This window comes from Pelobates fuscus, chromosome 11 (assembly GCF_036172605.1).
Source record: "Pelobates fuscus isolate aPelFus1 chromosome 11, aPelFus1.pri, whole genome shotgun sequence".
NCBI classification, from domain to species: Eukaryota; Metazoa; Chordata; class Amphibia; order Anura; family Pelobatidae; genus Pelobates; species Pelobates fuscus.
Window position 1 is genome coordinate 25347384 of NC_086327.1, and position 13764 is coordinate 25361147.

The 13764-nt window shown below is 37.1% G+C and overlaps 1 protein-coding gene and 1 long non-coding RNA gene across 2 annotated transcripts in view; one reads left to right on the top strand and one right to left on the bottom strand.

Annotated features, from left to right (window-relative positions):
* LOC134577512 (uncharacterized) overlaps positions 1 to 13764 on the top strand; it is a 747008-nt gene that overhangs the window by 258414 nt on the left and 474830 nt on the right. The window lies entirely within an intron of this gene.
* The window catches only part of KCNA7 (potassium voltage-gated channel subfamily A member 7), a 78627-nt gene continuing 75709 nt past the window's right edge, over positions 10847 to 13764 (bottom strand). Inside the window, exon 2 of the mRNA XM_063436676.1 lies at positions 10847 to 12465. Within this exon, the coding sequence (XP_063292746.1) occupies positions 11593 to 12465 (873 nt within the window). The 3' untranslated portion in view covers positions 10847 to 11592. The remainder of the gene's footprint in view (positions 12466 to 13764) is intronic.

Here is a 13764-nt window from a genome sequence, read left to right on the forward strand (position 1 = left end):
TTGCCCTCTGGGTATAATGTACATGTTTGCTGTGAGAAACTGGGAAGGTTATAAATTGTTATATGTGCAGGTATAGAGTGTAAGCAAATTGTTTGTTATAATCGATGGAGAGTACGAAATGAACTCACTGAAAGCCATTGACCTCAAAGTCATAAAGCAGGAGCTGCAGTCAGATTACGTTCATCCCACACGGTCCAGTTACAACTCCTTGAGACCAGCAATCTAAACTATGCTATCAGTCTAATTTTAACCCGCCGTCTCAGCAGTAAGAGTACAGACAAACAGATCCCAAAGGTTACTAGAAACATTGAGAGACTGATAGACCTTTTTCTGCTGAAGGGTCCATGCTACCTTCTGATCAGGCGATGGAACCTTTAGAGTTTAATTGGCATATATACAGTCAAAGGCTACCTTCAGCTTTCCTCATGTTGAAGAACTACATGTCTCATGATTCTTTTTCATGCTTGTTCTTCAAAAGCTCCTGTATTCCTCTACCAGTCCACATATTGGCTGCTATTGCACCTCATGGGATGGTCATGATCATCACAAGCTCTCTGTGTCAGGTATTAAGAGACGTGGGCACACTGGTTGGCACAACGTTTGGTCAAATACATAAGTCATGCCTCAGAGGATATCATTGGATGGTCTTGGTCTTATTTTAATCTAGAGAGAAATTTTGGTAAGAGATCACCAGGGTAATGGTTAAGGTAAACTTTTATCAGTACTTTTTTTTTGCAGAACCATACATATTGACATTTCTGTGACGTCTTGCTTAGGGTTGCATTAATTGGACAGTCAAAGCACCAAAAGCACTTCATTGTCAAGGAACACTCTAAGCACCATAACTACTTGCTGGTGTGGTTATAGTGCAAGGAGTGTCCAAACTTTCCCTTCATCTTGAATAGCCAAGCTGTACAGTACCTTCTCATTCCTGCAATTCCACATCATTCTGGCATCTATTTTGATGCTGAGAATGGCTATGCCTGTATTATCTGTCTGACCCCACTACATTCTGGTGTCAATTATGATGTTGGAAGCTACTACACTGCATTATATTATAATTAAATATTTGTGTATCAAAATAGACCCGTTGACCCGTTGCCTATTATAGCACACAACTTTTTTCTGTGCGCAGTATTAATACAGATAGCGTTGATTTCACAGTACTTATTTGGACACCGATCGTGCTTGACTCCAGTGCCCTGTTGTGGTTTCTCGTATACCCAATAGCGCACTATGTATCTCTATGATTCTTTGGTATTTGACCTGGCTTGTCATGACTATTTCGGCCACTGGTTTCCTTTTACCCAGCTTTGTCTCTCGTTGTTGTGATTCTCTATGACCCCTATGACCCCTGACCCCTGACCCCTTGCTGGTGACTTGACCATTTTTTTTATTATTAGCGATCTGTAGTGGTTATGATGCTTGAAATGTTCCTTGAATGAATGAAGTGATTTGAGTTATAGATGCTGCCTCTGCAGTCTTGGTGTTGTAAACAGTGTCATTTCTAAGAAATGACACTGTTTACATGTTGCACAACAGTGTATTTGTGTGTGTATTTTAGATGACTAAAATTTTTTACATTTAGTTGACTAAAACTAAAAGAATTCAGATGACTAAAATACGACTAAAACTAAAATGGCTTTTTATTCACAAGACTATGACTAAAACTAAGTTGAAATTTGCTGCCAAAATTAACACTGCACAGAGGGGCCGGGGAAGAGGCAAAGGAGACAGACCAAAGATTGGGAGAGAGACATTAAGAGGAATTGGGAGGACACAAAGAGACGCAGAGGGGCTGGGGAAGGGGCAAAAGAGACAGACAGAGGCTTTAACAAAACCGTTAAAAAAGTCATGTCGACTAAAATCTACTGGAGATTTAGTCAACTAAAGCTAGACTAAAACGAAAACAAATCAGATGACTGAAATACGGCTAAAACTGAAATGGCTTTTTAGTCAAAAGACTGTGACTAAAACTAAAATGAAATTTTCCGCCAAAATTAACGCTGTTGCACACACCTAGTAGTGGCTGTCAAACAGACAGACACTAGGGGGTCAGGCCTAAAAAAGATTAAATTATTGAATCTATTTGACATGTGGTATGAGCCTACATTGATTGTTATATATTTTCACGGAATTCTATGAAGGATTCATTGTGTCAGTCTGATCCTTTCTAGTCATTACTGAGATCTCATTAACAATGTAAACTAGTCAGCTTTCAGAGGCATTGCTGGGATGGAAGGGATTATTATACAGTGCGTGACTGGCTACCAAAATAAGCCTGACTTTGATATGAGCATTCTTCAAGAACACATTAATAAATCAAAAAAATCCACTTGTCAGATGCATTTTGGCAGTTGAGACATTTAACACTCCGGAGTCTAGGTTTGCTGAAAGGTTAATCATGTGCTTATGGAAGTGTTCTGTATCATTGGCACAATGTCACATGACATCACTGAATGACATAATGAAACAACGACCCCTTGGTTATTTTTAATGAATTGGAAATTCTAAAAATAAATCAGTTGAAAAAAGATGAGTATTATAAGGTTCTCAAAGGATTTGGACAAGATCATGCCCCTATTAAAGAATCAACATAAACAATGCAATGTAGTGGTGTCTGCGGCCCAAGAGTCCTTTATTATGGTAAAGGCATTGGCCAAAAAACGTTTAAAAGGCACCTTCTATAATCTATTTTTTTCAGAATTTTTCTTCCATGCATTTCACACTTCATTTACAGTAGGGATGTGCATGAGCAAAAAATTTGTTTTGATTCGGCAACCAAACCCTAACCCTACCCTTAACCCTACCCCTAACCCTACCCCTAAATAACAACCACTTGCACATCTAGGGTTAGGGGTAAGGTTAGGGTTAGATTCCTGTCATCATTCCCGTAATTTTCCCTCCCTCTCTTGTTTTGCCACTTTTCAGTAATCCGAAGCACTTCGGCACTTCAGAAATTCGGCACTTCAGCAATTTGGTTCGGTTCAGCACTTTGGAAATTCGGCAATTCGGACATTCGGAAGCATTCAGAATGTCCGAATTGCCGAAATTCGTCCGAATTTACATTCGGAATGAAACGAATTGCACATGTCTAATTTATAGAATCTCATTTGTTCAGTGGCTTAACTATGGAATTATATTTTCAAGTGTGTGAAAATATTTTGCGAACCCCGTATTGCTGTTTAAGTAGTCGATCTCATCCATCTGCTGCTTACCTTCTTCAGGGTTAGGAAAGTAGACTTGAATCCAAGATCTTCAGTGTATGTTGTCTATCTAGCAGGAGAACACTCTGTGGAGCTATTTACCCCACTCTTTCCATTGCTTAAGAGGGTTCAGATGTTCAATCACAACTCCCCATCACACTTAAATATTATCATATATATTATATGTATATTGAATGTTAAACATGAAAACCCTTTACTATACTTTTAGAGGATCCCTTTCAATTTATGTAATTTTTTATGGTGCCTTGAAAGAGTGGCCACTGAGTGTAATACATGTCTACTGATTTAGGAACTATAACCATTTCATCATCTCATTGAATTGGTTATAGTTCCCTGGTACTTTCTCTATTTTTCAAACAATGTTTGAGCAGTTTAACACTACATAATGGTTCTTTACCATCCACAGTCTGGACCCCACTATGGCTAACATAGATATTACACACTTCCTTCTAGCCATATCAATTTAATCCAACAATGGGAACTGTGATAGGTTGAATTCTGTCAGCTGACACTTCCAAATCCCCAAACATCAGCTGTCCCAGAATTGAGAGGTGGGCCAGTGAAGCGATTGCGTCACTGGCTCTGCCCAAAAGGGGGAAGACCTGCCCAGAAAGGGGCATGCCAACCACATTACTGGCAGGTCTTCCATGCTCCCTGCCAAGGGTCACTGAGGGCTGACCCGGCACTGTCTTAGGGTCCTAGCGTTCTAAACATAGAACGTTTTATGATGCGCTCGTACTATGAATGCTAGATTTTCAGATACTGTTCCTCCATAGTCCTCTGGTTTACCACTTCTGGGGACACCAAAAGACTACGGCGGAACAGAACCTGAAAATCACAGTTGTCTATTGCTGCTTAGGCTAATACTTTCTATACTCCCTCACAAGTGAGACATAAGACTCATAGACTATCGCCTAGTTTTAAATCATTAAAAATGGTTGAATGATGAATGGAAGGACAGAGCCAAGGGATTCTACAACCGCTCCAACGACATGAAGCAGTTACAGTGCCTACAGTGTCCATTTAACTTTCAAAGTTATTCTACAGACCAGGGACTTGGCTGCATTTGACAAACAATTTCCAAATTATAATTAGAAACAACCAATATGGAAAAATAGATGAATTAGAGAATTTTAAAATGTTGATGTTATAATTACACAACTGTGTAAGAATGAATTTGAAATAAAAGTTATTAAAATGCCTTTTGTCTATTTATGGTGTTTTTTTTTCACTAAACTGAAAATTGTGTTGAAATACAACGTTTAGAGGAAAATAAGTGATTCGGAATCTCCTAGTCAACTGGTGGGGTGTTATGATGTAACATTTTCAATCCCATAGTTACACAGTCAAGTAAATTGTACAAAAACCTTAAGCTCAGTCTTTCACATATCTTCGTGTGTTTTGTTGTTTTAAATGTCGTTATTCTTCAATACAGGCAGTTAATTTTCTCACCCAGCATAAAACTGCATTCATTTTTTATCAATCGTGAATCACACAACCGTTGTATTATTGATAATAATCATATATATTATATTATCTTGTGTAAAACGGTATACTGCTAAGTGTTTTCCCACATTCACTGATATTATATTTTATATGACGTCCAGATATAAAACTAGGAGCAGGCCTCAAGTAATGTTTCAGTTTGATTTGAGGTTTAAACATCTTAGCCCAATGAGACTCCCCCATGTGTTCTAAATGTTCTAGAACCTTAAGTATTAGCTAGTTTACCTTATCTCATATCCAGCATAGTCCAATTTCTCCTACACACATCCTTAGTGTATTTACTGCTTCTGCTCCTTCTGAAGAGTTGTTTTAGGTATCTTATAGAACAGTCAAGTCTTATCACTGTGTAGCTGAAGAGCTGACAATCTGTTCTGGCTTTATGGGCAGCATGGTTAAGGAATTCCATCTCCTCTTCTCCTTGGGACTTTGTGTATCATGTCTGCTACGCCATATTTCTCTGTCCTTGCAGACTTTTTTTTTAACATTTAAATACCCTTTTTCTGTATAAAGGGCCACCCTGTAGGCTGCCATCCAGCCAGGTGGAGTACTCACTTCTTGGCTGGCCTTATGAGATTCCTGCAGCAGTATGTTAACCCTACATACCCTGGACAGGGTGTCCTTGGCTGGATGAAGTACACACGCAGTATCAGACTCCTACTGCGCGCCTCTTAAATAATTTAGCTCTCTAACTCCCTGGTACAGAAAAAAACAAATGGGTTCTGTTTTTTTATTCTGCCCTTCATAGGTGCAGATGTCAGAGAAGAAGAAAAAAAAAACACTCAGCTGAAAATGTATGCCTCCTCAAACAAAGTGCAAAACGTTGTATGTGCCTGCTAGACTACACCTCCCATCATGTTCAGTGAGATTCATCTGAAGTAGTGGGACAATGAGGCCACCACTGTATAACACCAGTCAACCTTTGTCAGTGCTTGACTGAGACTGATAAGAAGTTTCTTTATGTAGCAAGTCACCATTTTAATGGACACAAAAATTCATACTTTTTGTTATTTTTTATACAAATCCCTAAATCTCTATAAAACCAGCTATCACTAGGATAAGCTTTGGACAGGATATTTGTCTTTGATGCGTCTCTATCAGAAACATTTGGTTGGACAATGACAAGCACAAACAAAGTAATTGCTGGACAAAAAAGTGGACGCAAAGTCCAGATCAGCAGCTTATGAACGTTTTTTTTTTTTTTTTTTAATGTTTAGGAAAAAAAACATGTAAATGTAATTAAAATATTTTCTATGCATGTTGAATATATGTAAATCTGTATAGATGTTTTTTTAAATGTCCATGTTTTATCATTTAAACAGGATTTTTCCAACATTAACGTGTACTATCCAATACACCATCACACTAGATGGGGGTAAATGTCCTGCAGAGCAGCAGAGTTGAAGAGCCATTCTCAGAGCTGGGATATATATTTTGATAGAAGACCCTAAGATCCACATTTGGTCTCTGTAACAATAAGTTTGAATGGGGGAGTGGATGGTTAAGAGTGGGATGGTGTGAGTAACTTAATGGGATTTACTTAAAGTATGTGAATACAAGATTAAGGTGGTGAACTTGAATAGTCCCCACACTTATATTTAACTACGTATTACATAACTATTGCTCATATCAGAACCTTATAGTCCCTCAGGATTCAAGCAAACCAATTTCTTTGCTCTGTTTACATCCCAGAGAATAGATAGATAGATAGATAATTTGTTTTCAAGTGACATTTGTTTAAGAAGTATTCTTGGTATTAATTACATTTAAATTCATCATTAAAGGGACACTATAGTCACCTGAACAACTTTAGCTTAATGAAGCAGGGTTGGTGTATAGAACATGCCCCTGCAGCCTCACTGCTCAATCCTCTGCCATTTAGGAGTTAAATCCCTTTGTTTATGAACCCTAGTCACACCTCCCTGCATGTGACTTGCACAGCCTTCCATAAACACTTCCTGTAAAGAGAGCCCTATTTAGGCTTTCTATATTGCAAGTTCAGTTTAATTAAGATTTTCTTATCCCCTGCTATGTTAATAGCTTGCTAGACCCTGCAAGAGCCTCCTGTATGCGATTAAAGTTTAATTTAGAGATTGAGATACAATTATTTAATGTAAATTACATCTGTTTGAAAGTGAAACCAGTTTTTTTTTCATGCAGGCTCTGTTAATCATAGCCAGAGGAGGTGTGGCTAGGGCTGCATAAACAGAAACAAAGTGATTTAACTCCTAAATGACAGTGAATTGAGCAGTGAAATTGCATGGGAATGATCTATACACTAAAACTGCTTTATTTAGCTAACGTAATTTAGGTGACTATAGTGTTCCTTTAAATATATATTAAGGTCTAAAATTTGCGCCATTACCAAGGTAATCTTCCTGCTATTGGTATCTTGCATAGTTGGTTATAACTGGGGACACCTAGATGCAGGAGACAGGTAGGATAAAAATGTAAAGCCTGGGAGATATCTATATGTTCATCCTGTTTGTATTTTCTCAATAATCTCAATCCATCCTGGTCAGTTCTGCACAGCTCATGGTTTATCTATACTTGTTGAAAATATGTATAAAAAGTCAAGTTAAAAATGTCGCTTTTAAACCGTGTGAAGTTCTGATGATGCTGCATTCATTTGATAGCAGTCTCGTTAATTCACAGATAAACTACTGAAAAGGATCCTGCCACAGTGAAGACATTTAGGGTAGTGTTAGGGGGTACTTGGAGTTAGGGGTGGCTTAAAGTTGCTTTCAAGATACTATGGACTGTACTCCCATGGTTTGTAGCAGGATGCCCCCTTACCCTAAACTATCTTAATTCTAAGCCCTATAACGCTGACCGTGCTATTACGTATACCTTCTTCATCAACCTATTGTCGCAACATTTTAAAAAACTTTTAATTTCAATATTTTTAAAGCGAATCTAGAGTGGACAAGTCCAAATTAATACTTTTTCACTGTCTCTCAGAAATATCAAAATACTTTAAATTGCAAAACACAAATAAATAATCTGTAATGAAACTCATCTGCGGTAGCAGTCTTATGAACTCTAAAAGAAATACATAGAGAAGAAAAAAAATTGAAATAAATAAATGATTTTATTATCTGCTAAAATAGCATTTCCCAAGATACATGTTTAAGATGCACCCACGGCGCTAGCCACGAAGCCTTTGGCACTCTTTGTTTTCGTATCAGTCCCGTGTAAACATTTAGCATAAACATTTTCTCTTCATTAAGATATAACCATAGTATACGCAAATTACACCAATGCACTCGCAAAAAGCAGTGTTTTGCATTTTTGTTTAAAGTTTTGTTTTGTCTCTGTTTTGTCTTTATACCCATGTTGTCTGTAATACTTACAACAAATTAGAAATTCATTTTGTATGTAACAGTTCACACTCCGAAGCAAAAGCCAATCTCTCGTTACCATTTCAGAATTCTTCAAATGACTAGACACATTATTTTGCAACATGTCAACAAGTCACATTGGACATGTCCCATCACAAGCAGGTCACTTCTGTTCAGTGGTCGTCTTGTTGGATTGAAAGGCTCATTAGAACAAAACAACTATGTGGTTTATTTTGTCAGACCTTTTGGCAAGTTGGTTGATTGAACCAATTATAGTCCTCTGGTGAGTTTGTAATGGCTGTGACCTCTTGTCCATAAGTCAGTCATAGAGGTAGTGATGGCATTCACAGCTTCCTGCAGGCTGCTGTAGTACAACTTGTTTGTATAATGAAAATGTAAAGAGTGTTGAGAATAGACAAAGTTTCCTGGTTGAAAGCCACGTAGCAAATTAATAGACTTGATTTTTATAAATGTTGGTGGATGTAAATTGAAAATATTAAATAACAAAACCTATACATATCAGACTAAACAATATATAGAATCTGATATAATTTAAATTTCTGAACTTTGTTGTTAATGACATAGTTGACAAAAATAACCAAGTTGTGTTTTTTTTCCCCATTTACTCCCCGATACATGCTCCCCGATTGCAGATTAAAGGGAATGCATCACGTGCTTACACTGCTATCAGTTACGAAGTGTCATGTACCTTTTCTGAAATTCTTGCAGGTTCTGCTTACCATTACCTCTTTTTTTAAAACATGCATGACTTTTGAATTCCATAATTCGTTTTCTTTCAGTGTTCTGAAAGAATTGGAATCCCAACTCCCGTGATTTAAGCACTGATATGGTCGTGTCCATCTTAAATTGAAAAAATTCCTATAACTTGTTTCTAACAGTATCCTGCTATTTTAACATTCCTTTTTTAACGTACAGTACGTGGACAACTTTCGTTGGTTGTGGTATCATTGCTAGCTGAAATATGAATGATGACTTTGAAATTACTTTAGGTGATCACCGTTCCTCAAATTTGATCCTCAACTTTTAAATCTTAATATTGTTACATAAGTACAAGTGTATTTTTGAAAAACATCTATTTGGGCTCATATAAGGAGAAGAGACAAATGGTCAGTAATTGGTAAATCTGGGCAATAATAACTCTGAGAGCATCCAATAAACTTTTAATCTGCTTCTATTTGGCTCCTGTCGTCTGAATTTCTTTTTTCATAAAATACACACAAAAAAAGTACTTTTTTCCCCCTCATGTATAGCAGACTAATTGACAAAATTTGGCAAAAGGAGCTGCTTAATATAAGGTTCTGTTTTCGTTGCCACTTAAATGTATGCATAATTTATCAGTAAAATCAATCCCAGAGTAGGGCAAGCAATAGACATAATGGGCAGAGGGGAACAAAATGGCCGCAGCCAGGGATTGAGACCTGACACAAGGAAGACAAATTAATAAATTTAAATAAAGGGAGGACATCGATTAAGCTGGGGGTGAGGGGGAGGGAGCAATTAAAAATTAAAAGGAAAAAGAAATAACAGAGCCACTTTAGTTTAAGCCATAAACTCAGCTGAATCTGGAATATGTCTGCGAAAAACATTAAATAATGGTTAGAAAACATAAAATGCTTTCCAAGTTATTAAATTGTATAAACCGTTTGCCAATAAGCAAATCTTATACTTGATTCATTATTTGGTGTTTCCAAACCCACCTTTAACCTGCACAAGCTAATCCAAGTGTTTACTACACTTTCAGTAGTACTGGACTAGGAAGCAACTCTATTGGATGTCTGAGTGACAGCCACTAGAGGCGTTACTAGCCAGCAATGTAAACACTGCCTTTAGTGTCAAACTATTTTCTCTGAAAAGGCAGTGTTTACAGTGCTCAGCATGCAGGGACAGGCTTTTGACACTAAAAAATACTTCATTAAGCTGTAGTGATTATGGTGACACCAGTGTCCCTTTAACTAGCACTATTTGACTTGTTGCCACCTTAACTAGACCAATGTTGATCTCTCAGCCACTTTAAATAACAAAGGTGCAAAACTTACCAAAACCTAAGGTATAAAACTATTAATTTATATTAAAGGTTTCAAAGTCAGTATTTACGGTTCATAATTTCACCTGGCAATATATTATTCTGAAAACCTAAGGTTTCTGCAGCCCTCATGGTCTGAAACCTTTGTAGCTTTATATGTATTCCTATGATGCTCTTTTTTATACTTTCATCCAGGATTCTTTGGTACCATTTTTTTGTTGCTGTAGAATAAAGACTTATATCAGTATTAAGAATTAAGACAAATAATTCAAAGAAGATGTTAGCTGCATTTTCGTCGTAAATGTTCAGTCCACTAAAAACAAACCGTTGTGATATAGGTAAAATGTCTATCCATAAGTCAATTATTGGAAGACTTGAACCATTGCTCTGTATATTATACGATTTGTATCAGTTTAAGATAAGTGTAGTGATCTTAATTTAACACATAAAATAATCTAGACTATAAAACTGAAAAAAAAAAGGATTTTAAACAGTTTAGGGCTCAACAGTAATTCAACTACTGCTAATAGGGTAGTTTGTTCTGATTTAACAGCAACTTGTATTTCATGCAAAAAAAAAATAAGAGCCACTGCAAGTGTTAGAGTGTTCATCAAATGCGAAGCCCATAGAAAAGAAATTCACATGAATATTGTAAACCCCAAAACAGTAAAAATTTTGAGTTGTAACTATCTAGCAAACTGAAAATGCATCTGGTTCCCTCGAGCATCTGGTTCCCTCGAGCCTTCTCACAATACTTCACGTTACTCTATTCTGGTTTGTAATTCATGCTCTTAACCAAAATGGCATATATGCCTCATTCTGCATTGCTGCCCTCAATTACCTTTGCTGTCACATTGATGCATCTAGTCATTTGATGTTATTCGAGTCTGTTATACCCTGGCCGTTTCCCAGAGCTCTGCTGGGCACATGTAATTTAATAGTAAGTGTCTACAGTTTTATGGTGGTATGATGGGCAGCTGTTTTCTCTGTGATTTTGATGGGGCACCCTTTTTGTTATAGTTACAAACCCTTCCATGAGAAACTCCATCAGGTTTAAAATTGCTGCCCATTCCAAGATCCAACTGGCTTTGTGGGTCATATGTTTTTGCTTCATGTGGTATACTCACTTGGGGTGTCTCACATTACTTTTAATTTTCCATCTACAGATGATGACAACATCTCATCATGTCATTCATAAAGTAATTTAACGCTTGCATGCTGATAAGTATGAAATTATAAATAACCATCTGCAATATCTGCCCATTCCAGATGCGATCAGACAAAGTAAAAATCAAACGTTGTTAAAATTTGTGGGAAAACTGGCATAATTTCTTAATACAAACATTTTGTTTGTTGGGGAACAAACAAAAATAGAGGCTCTGACTATCTGTTTCTGTAAAACATTTAATTTAATTTAAGACTCCTAGATTAAACGTTGAAGATAAGTCAATGGTTGACACTTGCCCCAGTTCACATGTCACACTTGAGTTATCAAATGTGATTGTTGGCCAGAATTCAATTGTCTCTCGTTGACCGGGCCAATTCCATCTAGGAGTTCTGCTTTAGAATTGGTGCATATGTTCTTAAATGTGTCCAATATGGGGCTTCTCTCCTTCGATTTGGGTTTTGGCGTGTGGGGTGGTCCATTCGGGCATGAACCGACATGGTTATATTGACCAATGTCTGAGCACTCTGTTTCACGATGGTAGAAATAGCTAAAGTTAGATACAATGACTGGTACAGGCAAAGAAATGGTTAACACACCTGCAATGGCGCAAAGAGAACCAACTAGTTTCCCACCTACTGTTTCTGGTGACATGTCTCCGTAGCCTACAGTTGTCATTGTAACCACAGCCCACCAAAATGCCTCAGGGATGCTGGTAAATTTTGTTTCTGCATGATCGGCTTCAGCAAAATAGACTGAACTTGAGAATAGAATAACTCCGATGAAAAGGAAAAATATGAGCAAACCTAACTCTCTCATACTTGCTTTCAACGTCTGTCCCAAGATTTGTAAACCCTTGGAGTGTCGGGAGAGCTTGAAGATCCGGAAAACTCTGACCAAACGGATTACCCTGAGGATGGCCAATGACATGGCTGGTTGCCCCACTCCTTTGTGTCGTGCTAGTTCAGTGCCCAAGGCAACAAAATAAGGTATGATTGCCACAAAGTCTATCATATTCATGATGTCCTTGAAGAAGGCTGGCTTGCTCGGGCACGCTATGAATCGTACTGAAAGCTCAAAGGAAAACCAGCATATACAGATGGTCTCCACAATAAAAAACGGGTCCTCAAATGGGCTCTTCTGTGGTATGTTGTGCGTCACGTTACTTCGGTGATGTGGCTGTACCTGTAATAAAAATAATAATAAAGAATGATAATAAACAACAATACCATGACCTCACTACAGAAGCCTTGTGATTTAAATTATCTGTAGATCTATCTCAAGTTCTATCCCAAGTTAAATAAAAATAATGTAAAATTATGCTTCATTCCTTAAATATATTACACGTTATTTTTCTAGACAGGAAATTCTTCCACGTTCTTGAAATCACCATGTGATGCAATATTTGTAATTCAACCGGTCTACAGAAAAGAACAATAGCAGGAAATCTTGTCTTATACTTTTCGTATTGAAGTAAAAGAACATCCTTAGATTTGTTTGACCACACCAATTAGCGTTTATTAATTGGACTTTAGCTGTAAGAATTCTAAACACAGTCAGTCAAGTTTATTTCAAGAATGTAATAATCACCAAGGGAATTCAATTCACTGCCAGATGGACAGATTTAGAAGCTAATATTTTTGTTTAATTGATTATAAATTATTTGCATTCTAGACCATCAAATTCCGATGAGGCATAAGTTTTGATCTAAATAAATACAATATATGTTTTTAAGTCCATTCCAAGTAAACTTAATTCACTTCCCTCATCAAGAAAATTGTTTAATCCCCTTAACTCAAGTCCAGTCTAAATTTGTAAATTACTTTTAATGAAGACACTAATGGGACAGGAAACTATTTTTCTACCCCACTCCCTAAACCCTCAGCACTTTCATCTTCTACCATAAACTTGTTTCCCAGGGTTATTGAAATGTAGTACTGTTCTCTTGACTCACCACTGATTCCATGAAAGCCATCTCATCCTAGCTTATGGAATATCCTCTCTACACTCATGGTGCATCTATACCTAATGTCCGTACTCTCTTTCTCTCCAATAATATCTTTATACTTTCTGTAAAACCTCTTCTCTGACGCCTTAGTCCCTTTTGTCTCCAAGATTCTTCAATTAGTTATTTTTGCTCACCTGACTGTCTCAGTTGAAATCTCCTACTTAATCCTGTTTCATCTGGTGTCACTCTCGGCATCACAGGAATGTATCTCACCAATGTCATAAATGATTTATTTACTTCTAAATACAATTCCATTTGTACCACTTTGGACAGTTTTATAGCAACATAAGATTTAATGTTCATAGAGAAACAAATAATAATAGTGATAATTTTATATACCGTATATACTCGAGTATAAGCCGACCCGAATATAAGCCGAGGCCCCTAATTTTATCCCAAAAAACTGGGAAAACTTATTGACTCGAGTATAAGACTAGGGTGGGAAATGCAGCAGCTACTGGTAAATTTCTAAATAA